This window comes from Schistocerca cancellata, chromosome 10 (genome assembly GCF_023864275.1).
Source record: "Schistocerca cancellata isolate TAMUIC-IGC-003103 chromosome 10, iqSchCanc2.1, whole genome shotgun sequence".
NCBI classification, from domain to species: domain Eukaryota; kingdom Metazoa; phylum Arthropoda; class Insecta; order Orthoptera; family Acrididae; genus Schistocerca; species Schistocerca cancellata.
Genome location: NC_064635.1, coordinates 105,554,054 through 105,572,869, shown reverse-complemented (window position 1 = coordinate 105,572,869; position 18,816 = coordinate 105,554,054). Strand labels below are relative to the sequence as shown.

At 41.8% G+C, this 18,816-nt stretch overlaps 1 protein-coding gene across 1 annotated transcript in view; it reads left to right on the top strand.

Annotated features, from left to right (window-relative positions):
• LOC126106671 (transcription initiation factor TFIID subunit 8-like) overlaps positions 1-18,816 on the top strand; it is a 44,330-nt gene that overhangs the window by 414 nt on the left and 25,100 nt on the right. Inside the window, exon 2 of the mRNA XM_049913040.1 lies at positions 12,987-13,428. Within this exon, the coding sequence (XP_049768997.1) occupies positions 12,987-13,428 (442 nt within the window). The remainder of the gene's footprint in view (positions 1-12,986; positions 13,429-18,816) is intronic.

Here is an 18,816-nt window from a genome sequence, read left to right as displayed (position 1 = left end):
GGCTCTGAGTACTATGGGACTTGGTCATCAGTCTCCTAGAACTTAGAACTACTTAAACCTAACTAACCTAAGGACATCACACACATCCATGCCTGAGGCAGGATTCGAACTTGCGACCGTAGCGGTCACGCGGTTCCAGACTGAAGCGCCTAGAACCGCACGGCCACACCGGCCGGCTGTAGTTTACATTTGGGAGTTATATAGAGCACCCAGTAATTACGATGTCTAATTTTTCAGTAAAAAATCTCACATCGGTTGTTAGCAAATTCCCTTCTCATTTTTTGCTGCTCGATGCATTCTACGGGTTTATAGCAGATAGTTAGGTTCCATGCTAAATAGCAGTTCTTATATTGAGAATTTACTGTTCTTTTTACGGTTTGTTTGTGTGAATCATTTCCTTTTTTTATACCACACGTTCATATTTTTATTTCTTGTGTTTTTACGTTTTGTTTACATTGCTAGGGCAGGGATGCCGGTATCTGTTTCCTGTAGTGTCAAACACAGGGATACAATGAGAAACAAGTCTAAACTATAAACAATGGACAAGGGTAATATTTATTTATATGTCTTTAAACAAGAATCATCTCTCAATAATGAAGGAACTATCTAGTTAACACAGCACAAATCAACAGTTCAAAATTAAGCTACAACCCACAGGATACATAACATAGTTTATTATAATAGGGCAAGTGGTGTCTGAGGGTGGGACATGATTAAGAAACTATCCTGACATTTGTCTAAGTGGTTTAAGAAAACCCAAATCAGGATGGCTGGAGAGCAAGTCCATTTTCCGAATAACAGGTCGTTCTCGTAACAGCTGCACTGCTTCATTCCACTGGTCTCCATTGCTCAGTGTTCTTTGATTTACACAATTTATTTCAGATAACTTCTAATATAAAACATAGTTTTGTTCATCATCATCACCGCACACACGAAGGGCATCTGCTGGTGTCCCTTGGATTGTGAAGATGATGCTTTGCCACTTGCAGCAGCTCCAGTCCGTTCACAAAGCTGACTTTTGCCCGCATATATTGAGTTATGCTCCTCAGTCCACCTTAAAATCTGAGTCAATATATCTCCATGATGAGTGAGATAATGAATTTGGAAAAATTACAAGAAATTACTGTCATGTAATTTGCATCTTGACACATGATTTCCTTGAGGAAGCAGTAAACCATGATCATGTATTGAAATGTGACAGCATGTTGTATTTATCCTGTTTCGTTACTACCCTCTAGTAATTTAGTTGTGTAGTACGCATTACTTATGAAGAAAGTTTTAGCTTCGTTTTTAAACAGATGTATTTTAGTAAATCTTTTCATTTCCTTTTTCAGTTTAGGCTATTATACAAGGTATATATGAAAAGTTCAATGATTGGTCTCAGATAATATTAAGAAAACAAGAGTTACAAACAAAATACTTTCCCTTGTCTTCAGAGTAATCACCATTAGCTACAACACACTTCTGACATTGGTTTAAACCTGTCAGAAACTGTCAGCAAACACTTCTTGTGGAATTGCTCAGAGCACCATGCTCATGCTTTGTTGGATATCCGGATCATTGCAGGTGAGACAAGATCTGGTGCTACTGATATGACCTGGAGATAAGCAACAGTAAATGGCACAGTGTCTGTTATCTTTCTCACCTCCCTCAGAAAGAAATTCGTAATGTATCCATCCCTTGCTGTCGAGAAATGTGATCCACATTGTTGTAATTTTGGATTTTATCAGCTGACTTGTTTTTTGGGTACAGGTAAGACAGTGAACATCGTGCCTTTGACTGCTGCTTGGTCTGCAGATTGTGCTGGTAGCAGCAGGTCTCATTTCCTGTAATGATGTGGATGTGCAACAATGCATGGCCTCGGTGCTTCAAGCATTTGTTGACGGCTTACAACATCTTTGCAATCAATGTCACAAGTTTGTTGTAGCTAATGGTGATTACTCTGAAGGCCAGCAAAGGTATTTTGTTTGTAACTCTTGTTTCATTTGCCCTCTGAGACCATTCACTGAACTTCTCAGAAGCACCTACAGTTTTATTGCTTGGTATCATGTTCTGTTTTGAGCTTTTGGTTTCTCTTTCGTGGGTAAGTGTAAGTCCAAACGGCCCTTGTTCCATGATTACGTATAGAGCTATTACTGAGATATGTAGTGATGTTTTTCCTGAAACGTGTCATAGATTGGTAGATTTACTCACTTGGTGCAGTAAGCATGCCCAATTTTTTAAACAGCTCTTTACAGTTAGCCTGTCTATAACTTCCAGTTATTTACCGTAATGGCCCTTTTCTGCAGTTTAAGAACTGCATCCATGTGCTATGCCTTCAGTCCCCAAAAAATAATTTCATAGCTAAGAAACGAGTGCATGTAGACACCACAAACCGTCAACTGTTACGAACTGATGGTCAAATTTTAACATGCTACTGAAATCCTTTTTTGCCAATACCTCTGTGTATTCATTCCCTGTTAACTGACAACCAGTGTTCATCCTTAAAAACTTTGTGTGTGTCCATGCGATAGAGTGGCTCCCCTTCTTTATGCTGAAGTGTTTGCTGTTTGATTTCTTTTTGTTCAACATTAATATATTACATACTGTCGAACTGTAAACATCCTTGAAGGTTTCACTTTCTTTCTGTAATAGGAGTTCTGATGTTTTATCAATGGCTATGAAGTAAAATGGCAAGGGCTAATAGAAATCCTTGGGTGACAGAAGAGATATTGAATTTAATTGATGAAAGGAGAAAATATAAAAATGCAGTAAATGAAGCGGGCAAAAAGGAATACAAACGTCTCAAAAATGAGATCGACAGGAAGAGCAAAATGTCTAAGCAGTGATGACTATAGGACAAATGTTAAGGATGTAGAAGCACGTATCACTAGGGGTAAGATAGATACTGCCTACAGGAAAATTAAAGAGACCTTTGGAGAAAAGAGAACCACTTGCATGAATATCAAGAGCTCAGATGGAAACCCAGTTCCAAGCAAAGAAGGGAAAGCAGAAAGGTGGAAGGAGTATATAGAGGGTCTATACAAGGGCGATATTCTTGAGGACAATATTCTGAAAATGGAAGAGGATGTAGATGAAGATGAAATGGGAGATATGATACTGCGTGAAGAGTTTGACAGAGCACTGGAAGACCTGAGTCGAAACCGGCCCCGGGACTAGTCAACATTCCGTTAGAACTACTGACAGCCTTGGGAGAGCCAGGCATAACAAAACTCTACCATCTGGTGAGCACGATGTATGAGACAGGCGAAATACCTTCAGACTTGAAGAAGAATGTAATAATTCCAATCCCAAAGAAAGCAGGTGTTGACAGATGTGACAATTACCGAACTGTCAGTTTAATAAGCCATGGCTGCAAAATACTAACACAAATTCTTTACAGATGAATGGAAAAACTAGTAGGAGCCGACCTTGGGGAAAGTCAGTTTGGATTCAGTAGAAATGTTGGAACACGTGAGGTAATACTGACCCTACGACTTATCTTAGAAGAAAGATTAAGGAAAGGCAAACCTACGTTTCTAGCATTTGTAGACTTAGAGAAAGCTTTTGACAATGTTGACTGGAATACTCTCTTTCAATTTCTGAAGGTGGCAGGAGTAAAATACAGGGAGAAAAAGGCAATTTACAATTTGTACAGAAACCAGAAGGCAGTTATAAGAGTCGAGGGGCATGAAAGGGAAGCAGTGGTTGGGAACATTCCGTTAGAACTACTGACAGCCTTGGGAGAGCCAGGCATAACAAAACTCTACCATCTGGTGAGCACGATGTATGAGACAGGCGAAATACCTTCAGACTTGAAGAAGAATGTAATAATTCCAATCCCAAAGAAAGCAGGTGTTGACAGATGTGACAATTACCGAACTGTCAGTTTAATAAGCCATGGCTGCAAAATACTAACACAAATTCTTTACAGATGAATGGAAAAACTAGTAGGAGCCGACCTTGGGGAAAGTCAGTTTGGATTCAGTAGAAATGTTGGAACACGTGAGGTAATACTGACCCTACGACTTATCTTAGAAGAAAGATTAAGGAAAGGCAAACCTACGTTTCTAGCATTTGTAGACTTAGAGAAAGCTTTTGACAATGTTGACTGGAATACTCTCTTTCAATTTCTGAAGGTGGCAGGAGTAAAATACAGGGAGAAAAAGGCAATTTACAATTTGTACAGAAACCAGAAGGCAGTTATAAGAGTCGAGGGGCATGAAAGGGAAGCAGTGGTTGGGAAGTGAGTGAGACAGGGTTGTAGCCTATCCCTGATGTTATTCAATCTGTATATTGAGCAAGCAGTAAAGGAAACAAAAGAAAAATTCGGAGTAGGTAATAAAATCCATGGAGAAGAAATGAAAACTTTGAGGTTCGGCAATGACATTGTAATTCTGTCAGAGACAGCAAACAACTTGAAAGAGCAGTTGAACGGAATGGATAATGTCTTGAAAGGAGGGTATAAGGTGAATATCAACAAAAGCAAAATGAGGACAATGGAATGTAGTCGAATTAAGTCAGGTGATGCTGAGGGAATTAGATTAGGAAATGAAACGCTTAAAGTAGTAAATGAGTTTTGCTATTTGGGGAGCAAAATAACTGATGATGGTGGAAGTAGAGAGGATATAAAATGTAGACTGGCAATGGCAAGGAAAGCGTTTCTGAAGAAGTGTAATTTGTTAACATTGAGTATAGATTTAAGTGTCAGGAAGTCGTTTCTGAAAGTATTTGTATGAAAGTGAAACGTGGACAATAAATAGTTTAGACAAGAAGAGAGTAGAAGCTTTCAAAATGTGGTGCTACAGAAGAATGCTGAAGATTAGATGGGTAGATCACATAACTGATAAGGAGGTATTGAATAGAATTGGAGAGAAGAGAAATTTGTGGCACAACTTGACTAGAAGAACGGATCGGTTGGCAGGGCATATTCTGAGGCATCAAGGGATCACCAATTTGGTATTGGAGGGTAAAAATCGTAGAGGGAGACCAAGAGATGAATACACTAAACAGATTCAGAAGGATGTAAGTTGCAGTAGGTACTGGGAGATGAAGAAGCTTGCACAGGATTGAGTAGCATGGAGAGCTGCATCAAACCAGTCTCTGGACTGAAGACCACAACAACAACAACAACATGATGTTGCTGTCTTCAGCAAATAACTTTTTCTCGTGCTGTTGAAAGTCAGTGATAAATATTAAAAACAGAATTGGACCCAGTACTCTATGGTGAACAATACTTACAGTAGTGACATTAATTCAGGACACTTTGTAGACATTAACTGAATACTGCATTCAGGAGTTTATTTTAGTTGAAATATACGATATAATTCAGTACAAATTTTCAGTACATGCCCTTATATCCACTAATAGAGAATTAAAGTTCAAATATTAGAATTTAACCAAAAATTTTAAAAATCAAACAAAATGCAGTCCAACAGTTTCAGAAAGTTACAGATTACATGACATAAAAGTTATTACAATGTTTCTTAGTATTTTGTGGTATATTTTTCTGTTTTAATCACTGCCTTGACTCTGTGTGGCATTGAGTCCACCAGATGTTGAAGGTCTTCTGGTTTGATCACTCTGAACCACGAACTGATGATGGCCTCTAGGGTCCGCAGCTCGTCATCTAATGGCTAGCGTTGCTACTTTTGTATTATGGGGTCCTGGGTTTGATTCCTGGCCGGGTTGGGGATTTTCTGTGCCTGGGGACTGGGTGTTCGTGTTGTCCTCATCATTCCATCCTCATTCATGATGGTGGCTAGATTGGATTGTGTACATTTTGGGAATGTGTAAGGGCACTAATGGCTACACAGTTGAGTCCCCCACAAACTAAAACATCATTGTCATCATGGGCTCTAGGAGCTCCCTCATGTTACTGGGCTTCTGTTGGGAAACAATGATTTTGTGAAACTATAAGTTCTCAATTGGATTGAGGTTGGGACTGTTGCCAGGCCAAGGCAGCACACTAATTTGATAGTCACTAAACTATTACATATTGATTTTCATGGTATGACATGATGCACTGCCTTGCTGAAAGATGCACTGGTGGTTTTTACCTTCAAACAAATTGCATATAGAGGGAAGCAATTTCAATGCAAAGACTTCGCCATGGTACTTTTTTGTGGTAATGTTGCCCAATAACACTGCCAGATGTCTCGTGCCATGAGTTGCCATGCAGCCCCACCCCATGACACTGATGGTAAGCTTCATTATGGCAGTGTTGCACTGAGATAGTAAGCCTTCGCCTGACCTACAATGTACAAAATGAACTTTCTCTCTTCCAAAGATGCTGATCTTAGTGCCTTCACTCCAAATGAATCTAGTGCAGTCTGCTTGCACCCATTCCCTGTGTGCTAATACCCATTGCACACGTTTCTGCCTCTGCATTTCATTCAGATAAGGCTTCTTCTTTCGAGTCCTTGCTTGAAAACCATTTTCACAAAGTTTCTGTCGGGTGATTGCATCAGAAACTTCAGCCCCTTATGTCTTCAAAAATTCCTTTATGTCTTTTGCGGTTGTCAATGACCTTCCAGAGTAAGACAGCAGATTCTACAAGAGTCTTGATTAGTCAATATTGGTTTTCATGGGGAGCAGTTTTGATTGAACCATTTTCTTGATACCAGTTGCAAACTTTTCTCACACCCAATTTTTTAGCACCTCCACCCAACTTTTTGCCATTTCTGCATATGTATAATCTTCTTCATAGAGTGTTACTGCCTTACTCTGTTTAGTTTGTGACAAATCAAAACATATCAGTAGAGGAGACATCATTTTCAATCCGTAATCCATCTCAACTTAGCTCACATTAAAGAAACCTGGCACTTCAACAAGAACAATCTATTGCTACTACTGGACTTACAACAATCATCACAATAAAGCAATAACATGCTTCCATTGATTGATATGTTGGAACAAAACACATTGGAAACAGCTGCACAAGCAAATGAAACAGTGAAGTTTTTTAACTGTTATCATTCAACTCTATTTGTACACTTTTAATAAAAAGTGTAACATGGCATTCTCTAAAAATGATAAATACTGTGGAGGACATGCCACAAACAAAAAGAAAAGAAAAAAATGTTAATTTCGTACGCCAAACTGTACTTACATCTTGTGATGTTAAAATGAATGAACATTTCAACAAAATGTCCAGAATTAATACCTCTGCTGTATGTTTATGTGTTTCTTTTCTGACAGTTGTTTTACTGAAATTTTACTATCAGCAGATGTGTGAACTATCTTCACCTTTTTCACCCTGTTTTCCAGCTAACACTGGGGCCACTTATTCACTGTTTCTCTTATACCGAGCACTTCTAACTTGTTTAGTAGTATTTTATGATCTAAAGCCTTGGTTGAGTCTAAGAATAACACAATTATCCATGTCAGGAGCTTCAGGAATCACTTTTGTAACTCTGTAATGGCAGGTATTGTATTTCTCCCACTTTGGAAACTAAACTTCATTAAAAAGATTGTAATTATTCATGTAACTTAGTCTCTCTTCCATTACTGATTAGAATAGCTGAACTAAAGGACTCATTTGTTATGTTTGTTAATGGAGCTTGTGTCCTACCTATGCATGCCTGCAAAATAGAGACAGGAAGTTTAACTATGCCTGATGACTTCTTAATTTTAATTGTTTTTATTGTCTTTCTGACTTCAAGCTCTGTTGTGGGAACATAGTAAGTCACTGTGGGTGCTACACGTGTTTTAGGAAGATTTTGCTGTAGCTTTTCCACAGTACCAGAGAAATAATAATTTACAAAATTTGGTTATTCCTGAATGCTTTCTATTATTCTGCTCTCATATTTGATTTAATTGGATAGACACACATATAAAAATAAGGTTTTTTCGTGTGCGAGCTTTCAGAGCCAGTGCCTCCTTCTCATGACAGAAGGGTTGAACAGGAAGGAAGAGGGATGAAGGAAAAGGACTGTGAGGTTTAGGAAAAGTGGTAGAATTGAGAAAGTCACCCAGAATCTCAGGTCAGGGGAGATTTACCAGACAGGATGAGAAGGAAAGGGAATTAGTGGTTGGGAAGTGAGTGAGACAGGTTTGTAGCCTATATCTGATGTTATTCAATCTGTACCTTGAGCAAGTAGTAAGGAAGCCAAAGAGAAGTTTGGAGATGAAATTAAAGTTCAGTGAGGAGAAATAAATACTTTGAGGTTTTCTGATGACGTTGTGTCAGAGACAGCAAAGGAGCTGGGAGACCAGGTAAACAAATGTTTTGCAAAAAAAAACCTTTAACATAAACATCAACGAAACTAAAACAACGTTAATGGAATGTAATCAAAGTAAATCAGCTGATACAGAAGGAACTAAATTAGGAAATGAGACAATAAAAGCAGTTACGGAGATTTGCTCTTCCAGAGGTTGCCCTCAGTATGGAAGATCCGGGCGGTCGCAGAGGGTGGGCTTACTGGTAGTTGGGAGCTGCAACATCAGGCGCATAATGGGGCCCCTTAGGGATATGGCAGCAAGAGAGGGGAAGAAAACCAATGTGCACTCCTTGTGCATACCAGGGGGAGTCATTCCAGATGTGGAAAGAGTCCTTCCGGATGCCGTGCAGGGTACAGTGTGCACCCATCTGCAGGTGGTCGCTCATGTCGGCACCAATGATGTGTGTCGCTATGAATTGGAGGAAATCCTCTTCTGGCGGCTATCTGATTTGGTGAAGACTGCCAGTCTCGCTAGCGGGATGAAAGCAGAGCTCACGATCTGTAGCATCGTCGACAGTACTGACTGTGGACCTTTCGTACAGAACCGAGTGGAGGGTCTGAATCAGAGGCTCAGACGGTTGCGTGACCGTGGGGGCTGCAGATTCCTCGACTTGCACCATAGGGTGGTGGGGTTTCGTGTTCCGCTGGATAGGTCAGGAGTCCACTACACACAGCAGGTGGCTGCACAGGTAGCAGGGGTTGTGGGGCATGGACTGGGCGGTTTTTTAGGTTAGATGGCCTCAGGAAAGTACAGAAAGGGCAAGAACTTCAGAGGGTGCGGGGCAAAGTCAGGACATGCGGAGACCAAGCAGCAATCGGTATTGTAATTGTAAACGTCGAAGCTGCATTGGTAAAGTACTGGAACTTCAAGTGCTGATAGAAAGCACCGAAGCTGAAATCGTTATAGGTACGGAAAGCTGGCTGAAGCCGGAGATAAATTCTGCCAAAATTTTTACAAAGGCACAGACGGTGTTTAGAAAGGATAGATTGCATGCAACCAGTGGTGGAGTGTTTGTCACTGCTAGTAGTAGTTTATCCTATAGTGAAGTAGAAGTGGATAGTTCCTGTGAATTATTATGGGTGGTGGTTACACTCAACAACCGAGCTAGGTTAATAATTGGCTGCTTTTATCGACCTCCCATCCCAGCAGCATTAGTGGCAGAACAACTGAGAGAAAATCTGGAATACATTTCACATAAATTTTCTCAGCATGTTATAGTCTTAGGTGGAGATTTCAATTTACCAGATATAGACTGGGACAGTCAGATGTTTAGGACGGGTGGTAGGGACAGAGCATTGAGTGACATTATACTGATTGCACTATCCGAAAATTACCTCAAGCAATTAAACAGAGAACCGACTCATGGAGATAACATCTTGGATCTACTGATAGCAGACAGACCCGAACTTTTCGACTCTGTAAGCGCAGAACAGGGAATCAGTGATCATAAGGCCATTGCAGCATCCCTGAATATGGAATTAAATAGGAATATAAAAAAAGGGAGGAAGGTTTATCTGTTTAGCAAGAGTAATAGAAGGCAGATTTCAGACTGCCTAACAGATCAAAATGAAGATTTCTGTTCCGACACTGACAATGTTGAGTGTTTATGGAAAAAGTTCAGGGCACCCATAAAATGTGTTTTATACAGGTACGTGCCGAGAAAACTGTGAGGGACGGAAAAAACCCACTGTGGTTCAACAACAAAGTTAGGAAACTACTGCAAAAGGAAAGAGAGCTTCAGTGCAAGTTTAAATGCAGCCAAAAGCTCTCAGACAAACAGAAGCTAAATGATGTCAAAGTTAGTGTAAGGAGGGCTATGCATGAAGCGTTCAGTGAATTTGAAAGTAAAATTCTATGTACCGACTTGACAGAAAGTCCTAGGAAGTTCTGGTCTTATGTTAAATCAGTAAGTGGCTCTAAACAGCATATCCAGACACTCTGGGATGATTGCATTGAAACAGAGGATGACACACATAAAGCTGAAATACTAAACACCTTTTTACAAAGCTGTTTCACAGAGGAAGACCGCACTGCAGTTCCTTCTCTAAATCCTCGTACAAACGAAAAAATGGCTGACATCAAAATAAGTGTCCAAGGAAGAGAAAAGCAACTGAAATTACTCAACTGATGGGATACCAGTTCAATTCTACACAAAGTTCGCAAAAGAACTTGCCCCCCTTCTAACAGCCATGTACCGCAAGTCTCTAGAGGAATGGAAGGTTCCAAATGATTGGAAAAGAGCACAGGTAGTCCCAGTCTTCAAGAAGGGTCGTTGAGCAGATGCGCAAAACTGTAGACCTATATCTGTGACATCGATCTGTTGTAGAATTTTAGAACATGTTTTTTGCTCGTATATCATGTCATTTCTGGAAACTCAGAATCTACTCTGTAGGAATCAACATGGATTCCGGAAACAGCAATCGTGTGAGACCCAACTCGCTTTATTTGTTCATGAGACCCAGAAAATATTAGATACAGGCTCCCAGGTAGATGCCATTTTCTTTGACTTCTGGAAGGCATTCGATACAGTTCCGCACTGTCGCCTGATAAACAAAGTAAGAGCCTACGGAATATCAGACCAGCTGCGTGGCTGGATTGAAGAGTTTTTAGCAAACAGAACACAGCATATTGTTCTCAATGGAGAGATGTCTACAGATGTTAAAGTAACCTCTGGCGTGCCACAGAGGAGTGTTATGGGATCATTGCTTTTCACAATATATATAAATGACGTAGTAGATAGTGTCGGAAGTTCCATGCGGCTCTGCGCGGATGATGCTGTGGTATACAGAGAAGTTGCAGCATTAGAAAATTGCAGCGAAATTCAGGAAGATCTGCAGCGGATAGACACTTGGTGCAGGGAGTGGCAACTGACCCTTAACATAGACAAATGTAATGTATTGCGAATGCATAGAAAGAAGGATCCTTTTTTGTATGATTATATGATAGTGGAACAAACACTGGTAGCAGTTACTTCTGTAAAATATCTGGGAGTATGCATGCAGAACGATTTGAAGTGGAATGATCATATAAAATTAATTGTTGGTAAGGCGGGTGCCAGGTTAACATTCATTGGGAGAGTCCTTAGAAAATGTAGTCCATCAACAAAGGAGATGGCTTACAAAACACTCGTTCGACCTATACTTGAGTATTGCTCATCAGTGTGGGATCCGTACCAGATCGGGTTGACAGAGGAGATAGAGAAGATCCAAAGAAGAGTGGCGCATTTTGTCACAGGGTTATTTGGTAAGCGTGAAAGCATTACGGAGATGTTTAGCAAACTCAAGTGGCAGACTCTGCAAGAGAGGCGCTCTGCATCGCGGTGTAGCTTGCTGTCCAGGTTTCGAGAGGGTGCGTTTCTGGATGAGGTATCGAATATATTGCTTCCCCCTACTTATATCTCCCGAGGAGATCACGAATGTAAAATTAGAGAGATTCGAGCACGCCCAGAGGCTTTCTGGCACTCGTTCTTCCCGCAAACCACACACGACTGGAAGAGGAAAGGGAGGTAATGACAGTGGCATGTAAAGTGTCCTCTGCCCCACACCATTGGGTGGCTTGCGGAGTATAAATGCAGATGAAGATGTAGATGTAAGCAGCAAAATAACTGATGATGACCTTAGGTGAGTGGATATAAAATGCCAACTGGCTGTAGTGTGGAAAACATCTTTGAAAAAGAGGAATTTCTTAACATCTAATATAAATTAAAGTTTAAGAAGTATTTTCTGAAGGTATTTCTCTGGGGGTGTAGCATTTTATGAAAATGAAACAAGAACTTTGGAAATGTGACACTTCAGAAGAATGCTGAAGATCAGATGGGTAGATGGAGTAAGTAATGAGGAGGTACTGAATGATATTGGAGAAAATAGAAATTTACAGCACAACTTTACTGGAAGAGGGATCAGTTGAAAGGACACATCTGGAAGTATCAAGGAATTATCAGTTTGGTAATGGAGGGAGTGTGGGGACTAAATATTGTTGAGGGAGACCAGTGGATGAACACAGTAAGCAGATTCAAGTGGATGTAGGTTGCAGTAGTTATTTGTGAATGGAGATATTTGTACGGGATGGAGTAGTCTGGAGAGCTGCATCAAACCACTCTTTGGACCGAAGACCACATCACCATCTTCATCATCTTGTATCTGTAATGTCTTTCATTTCAGACATGTCCAAATCAGCACACACCATTTTGATCCTGCAGCAACTATGAATCAAGACACAAAGGACTGCAGTGCGCTTTGGTTTATACCAGTGGGTTAGGTTGAAAATTTGTGCCAGACCGGGATTCGTACTCAGGTCTCCTGCATACCAAGTAGTTGTGCTGACCACTATGCCATCAGGACTTAGTGGTCACCACAACTGCACTGACTACCCTAGCACATCTCACATTGGACCCAAATTCTCAACTTTTGATCCTGCAGCCACTAAAGAATTAAAGACATTAACAAATTTGTGCTTGGTCTGGCACAAATTTTCAACTTGTTCCATTGATATAAATCAATGCCCATTGGCAGCCATGGCTTTAATTCCTTTGTGTCTGAAATGACATTCTAATGTTCTTATTGACGTCATCCGTCGTTTGTTTGATGAGGCTCGTATATCCTCTGTGCTAATGATGTCATCAGCCTGTTATTGATGTACAGCATTGTTTACTGACTCTCGTTACATATAAGGTAGCTTGTAATTGGTATTAGCAGTCCACGGTATAATCCTTGTTGGCAGGGCGCGTTAATGCATTTTACTTTTACACGGTAGTTGTGTGATTTCTGAAACATCACTCCACGCAGCCGTCAGATGTCCGGCATGGACAGCCACCACCACGGCCCGATGCAGGCGGTGCAGCAGCCACAGGGTGGGGCGGGCAGCCTGGCGACACAGGCGCAGCTCCAGCAGCAGCAACAGGCGCAGCAGCAGCAGGCGCAGCTGCCGTGGGAAGCGCGCCGCCGTGCCCTGCATGCCGCCGTCTGCTGCCTGCTGGCGGAACTCGGCACTGAGGCCGCCGACCGTGCCGCCCTCGAGTCCCTTGTCGAGGCTGTTCAGTCATTCGTCTGGGAGGTCGGCAACAGCAGCCGGGCGTATTGCGAGCTGGCTGGCCGCACACAACCATTGCTGGGCGACGTAGTGGTGGCGCTCGTCAACATAGGCTTCCCGCTCGAGGGCCTCGAGGCGCATGCCCGCCGTCCCGGTCGGTCCGTACTGTCACCGCCCACACATGCCTCGCAGCATAAGGTAGCTGTCTTGATGTGTAAATCTACATTCACATCCACCTCCATATCCACATACATACTCTGGATATCACGTTAAAATATATGACAGAAAATATTTCCATCATACCACTTATACGTTGTGATCAAAAAGTAATGGGAATTTTTGTTTTTCATAAAGAATCTTTACTTATTCATCAGTATCAACTTTGTCCCCTTCAAAGTAATCCCCTACAGATATAATAACACTTGTGCCAGCACTTTTTCCAATTGTAGAAGCACTTCTGTAACTCACTTTTTGTTATGGTGTTCAACTCCTTCAGTGATTCTGTTTTTATCTCTGTAATGGTGGCAAAACCATCCTTTCATTGTTCTCTTCAGTTTCAGGAATAGAAAGAAGTTGCAGGGGGCTATGTCCAGCAAATACGGTGGCTGAGGCAACACAACAGTTTTGTTTTTTGCCAAAAAACCGTGAACAAGCATTGAGGTGTGATGTAATTTCCACAAGTGGTTTTGCCACAGTTCTGATAATTTTGTTCGGATTGCTTCATGCAAATGCTGCATAACTTCCTGGTAGTATTCCTTATTGACTGTACAACCATTAGGTAGGAACCAATGATGCACTATCCCATTGTAATAAAAGAAAACAGTGAGAAGAACCGCCACATGTGATCAAACTTGTCAAATCTTTTTTTTTTTTTATTTTGGCTCTTTGGGCAGTTTCAATTGGGATGATTGGGCCTCGGTTTCGACATCATATCCATAAACTCATGCTTTGTCACTGATTATAACCTTCTGTACAAGTTCTGGATCATTGATGAATTCATTCAGCACTACCTGAGCGATGTTTGCATGATGTCGATTTTGGTCAAAATTCAACAGTTTTGCAACAAACTTTGCTGCTACATGTTTCATGCCCAAAACATCTGAAAAAAATTGCTTGGAATGAGCCAAGGGATATTCCAACATCAACAGCAATCTCTCTGATGATCTGGCGATTTTACAGAACCATTTTCGTCACTTTTTCCACATTGTTATCAGCAATTGATGTGCTAGGATGTCCAGGGCTGACGTTGCCTTTAACATTTTCTCGACCCTCTGTGCAGTGTTTATACTGCTCGTAAACTCTTGTCTTACTCATGGTAGATTTGCCAAAAGCCGCAGTCAACATTTCAAATGTGGTGCTGCACTTTATTCCATTTTTCAAGTAAAATGTAATGTGAATTCTTTGATGCATCTTTTTCGGAAGCAAGAATTCTCGAAACACTCGAAAACGTGTATAATCTTTTCAACTGTCAACAAAACACTAGATAGTCAAAACAGCTGAAAATGCAGACATACATCGGGAACATCCACACAAAAAAAAATAAAAAAAAGTTTTTGAAATCGGATGTAAAAGCTCGCAAAATTGAAAAATTGTCATTAGTTCTTGATCTCACCTCTTAAGTGGTTATGGTATATTCCTAGATTAATCACTTAGAATTGGTTCTTGAAACTTTGTTTAGCAACGTTGGATGGTCCCAAGGCTGCGGTGCGAATGGATGGAGAACTCAGTAAATGGTTTAGCATTAGTATAGCAGTCAGGGTCCCCTCTCTACAATGCTTTTTAATCTGACTCTTGAAGCAGCCATTCAGAAGCTTCAAATAGCTGGTGACATAGACACAAAGTCAACCCAGATATGTGTATATGCTACTGATGTAGCATTATTAACAGAAGAAGAGTTTCACGAGAGAGAACAGTAGGTGAGCTGAAAGAAGCCACCCTACCTAGAGGCCTTGCCTTGGTAAACTATCAGCAGCTGGTTTCAATTGTGAACTTGCACAGAACTTTGACTATCTGGGACCTGATATTAATAGGACAAATTCCATGCCAACAGAAATAAAACAGTGCATCCTAAATGGTAATAAATGCTTCCACACATTTAAGAAATTGTTGACTTTAGGTTATTAAATAGGCAACTGAAACTTCAAATTTATAAGGTCATGATCAGGCCAGTTGCAAACTACAGACGTGAAACATGGACACTAACAAGTGCTGATGAGCAGCAGCTCAGGATATGTAGACACAGCATTCTGCACAAGATCTATGGGGCATTTCAGAAAAACAATGATTTCTGGAGATCTAGAACAAACACAGAGCTGGATCACCTCATACAAGGAGCTCACATTGTAAGAACAATAAGAAGTATGGGAATAGCTTGGCTTGGACATGTCCTTGGGATGAATACTTCACAGACAATTAAAAAGGTTTTTGAATGTAGGCCAGCTGGAAAAAGACAGATACCAAGGCCACAAAAGTGTGGATGGACAATGTGGAAGAAGATGTAAAATCTCTGAGTACAGTGGAGAACTGTGCTGGAGAGGGTAAAATGGAAGAAACTTGTTGAAAAGACTAAGACCTGTGCAGGGTTGTAATGCCATGAGAAGAAGTAGTCTTGAACTCTGTTACACATCATTCTGAGATCCAATAAAAAAAGAAGAGCAGGGGGGTTAATGGTATGAAGGCGATTGTAATGTGATATGAAGTAAACTGTCATTATTTGTATTTTTTATGTCACATTGGAGTGTACTGTGTTCTATTGTACCACTTTCTGCTTTGTTATTAGATGTTGGATCTGAGGTTGATCTGTAACAAAGATCGTTGTAATAAATATACAAAGTAGTGCAGACATAATCTCTCTTCACAAGAAATTCTGGTATGGTTCCTGGGGAAATGACGGAGCTGATTTTCTTCCCTATCGTTGCCCATATTGACCTTGTGCCTCATCCATGATAATTGGTCATTAATTGGACATTACACTCCCGGCTACTTTCCTTACTTCCATCCTTAAAGCAGTAGTACCTTTTTGATCTCAATAGCCAGTAAAGTTTTTTTTTTCTCTGCTCATTGGGGTACAAAGTGAAGAAAAAAGGTTTGAGGGCATCAGGGGCCACCTCCAGTATCTTAGCTGTGATGGAGAAATGATCTGCAGTTCAGTTTAGCTTTGCTATTTGCATGTTCTGTGGATCGTAACTGAGACATCTCTCTGGGATGTGAATGAAACCAGTTACAGTTATACTGCACTTTCTCAGTTAAAATTGTGGCAACGTCAGGTAATTTACTATATGATGGCCTTAAGCTACCCTCGTACCTCCCTTCATATATTAATTTATTCTGTGTTCTCTCTCTCTCTCTCTCTCTCTCTCTCTCTCTCTCTCTCACACACACACACACATACACACATACACATACCATATTATTACACATTCACAATTTATTCATGGAGTAGAAGTAACTGTCAAGCAGATACGATTCCAGTTTGTGTTTGTAATTAATTATACTACTACTACTACTAATATTCCTTGGCACTACACCCCTTGTAGGGCCTTGGCATCCTGGACAATCACTGCCCACTCTTCTCTGCTGGCTGCCTTCGATCTCCATGTTCTAATTCTCAAGTCCTGCTCCACGTTGTCTAGCCATTTGGTCCTTGGTCTGCCCCTTATATGATGTCCACTGGGTTTTCCTTTGAAAACTTTCTTGACTGTGCTGTTCTCCACCATTCTTTCTACATGCCCCAACCAATGTTACTCTGTCCCCCCTGCGGGCCCAGGAGTTTGAATAGGCCTGAGGTATTCCTGCCTATCGTAAGAGGTGACTAAAAGAAGTCTCACACATTTTGACTTTTATGTGATGGTCCCCTGTAGGGTTTGACCACCATTTTTCAAAATTTTTGTGAAGAGCGAGCCAGTTGGGTAAGGGCACTTTACATGGTGCATCGTGTCCATCATGCACTGAGACCTATCACAGCCTTCGTCGACGTGGATCTGCACTTCTGCTCATTCTCCAACTGTTGGGTGAGGTCGCCCTCCTGGGTGCGTGTTTTTCCATCAACTGTGCAGTATCATTTTCTATGCTGACGATGATAATAGACTTGTTTGCTTGGTTGCACCTGATGTCCAGCATGGTAGCCACTCCGTTGTGGTGGAGCCGCCATGTACCCTGTTGGTTGTAGCCTCCTGACCATACAGGGATCGCTCTGCTAATGCCTACACTGTTAACTCTCCATGTATGTCCCTGGGGCATCGGGACTCCCGGCAATGACTATCTTGCCAGGTGTCCTTTGCTGCAGCTGGGTGGCGCCCATGGAGAGGGTTCCTGGTCGGAGTGGGTGGCATCAGGGTGGGTGACACGTGATGAAGATTAGTACATCATCTCTTGGTGGTGGTCAAACACCAGCAGTCTGTAAGCGTTTACAGGCTCAATTCAATGCACAGAAGTACTACCCCAAATCGTTTCCCTCCCTGGCCACACCATGGGAGGAACGTCAGGCTAAGGATGGCAGTGGCTCTTATTTGCCCCGGTACCTTGTATGTTCAAGAGATGATGGGGAATCTTTCATGACGATGAAGTCTCAGTTTTGTGTTGAACATTAAGTGGACAAGTTTGGGGAGGTGGAGGGCTAGTCCAAAATGAGATCTGGGTCAGTCTTGATCAAAACAGCATCCTCTGCCCAGTCGTGGGCGTTACTCGTTTGTGACAAGCTGGGGAATGTTTCTGTAACCATCACGCCCCATAAGAGCTTAAATATGGTCCAGAGTATCATATTTCACAGTGACCTTCTTTTGCAATCTGATGATGAGCTGCATGCCAATTTAGAGCAGAGTGTCTATCGGGATCCGAGGGGTAATCAGGTTGCCACCAGTGCCTTCATCTTGGCCTTCAAGTGTGACACATTACCCGAGAAGGTCAAGGTGATGGTCTACCGGTGTGATGTAAAGCCATATATTCCTCCCCCGATGCAATGCTTTAAGTGCCATAAGTCTTCTTGCTGTACTTCCAGCGTCACATGTCGAGATTGCGGACGCCGATCACATCCCAATACTCCATGTGCCCCGCCTCCCAACTGTGTCAACTGCATAGAGCACCATTTGCCTTTCTCACCTGATTGCAGGATTCTCCAGAAAGAAAGGAAAACCATGGAGTACAATACCCTGGACTGACTGACCTACACTGAGGCTAACAGGAAATTTGAATGCCTACATCCTGTACGTATGACATCATCTTATGCCGCCACTACAGCAGTTCTAGCCCTATCAGCTCTGCCAACCCCAGTCACCTCTCAAAGCCAGAAGACTACACCTACCCCCTTGATGGTGGGGGGCACTTCCCTCCCTGTGGCTGCTGCACAACCTACTTTGGGAGCAACACTCGCGCCCCCCCCCCCTCCCCCCAACAATCAGGGATATCAGTCCCCACTTCTGAGCCAGAGAAGTAAGTTTTCTTCGGCTCCTCTTGCTATGAAGGGGCCCCTTGGGTCACTCCCTTCTCAGATTTCTGCTAGTGGGAAAGATGACGCCCGCCAATGGCTGAAGAGCCCAAAAGCAGCTGGTCGTAGGGCTTCACACTCATCCTCAGTCCCGGAGACTGGAT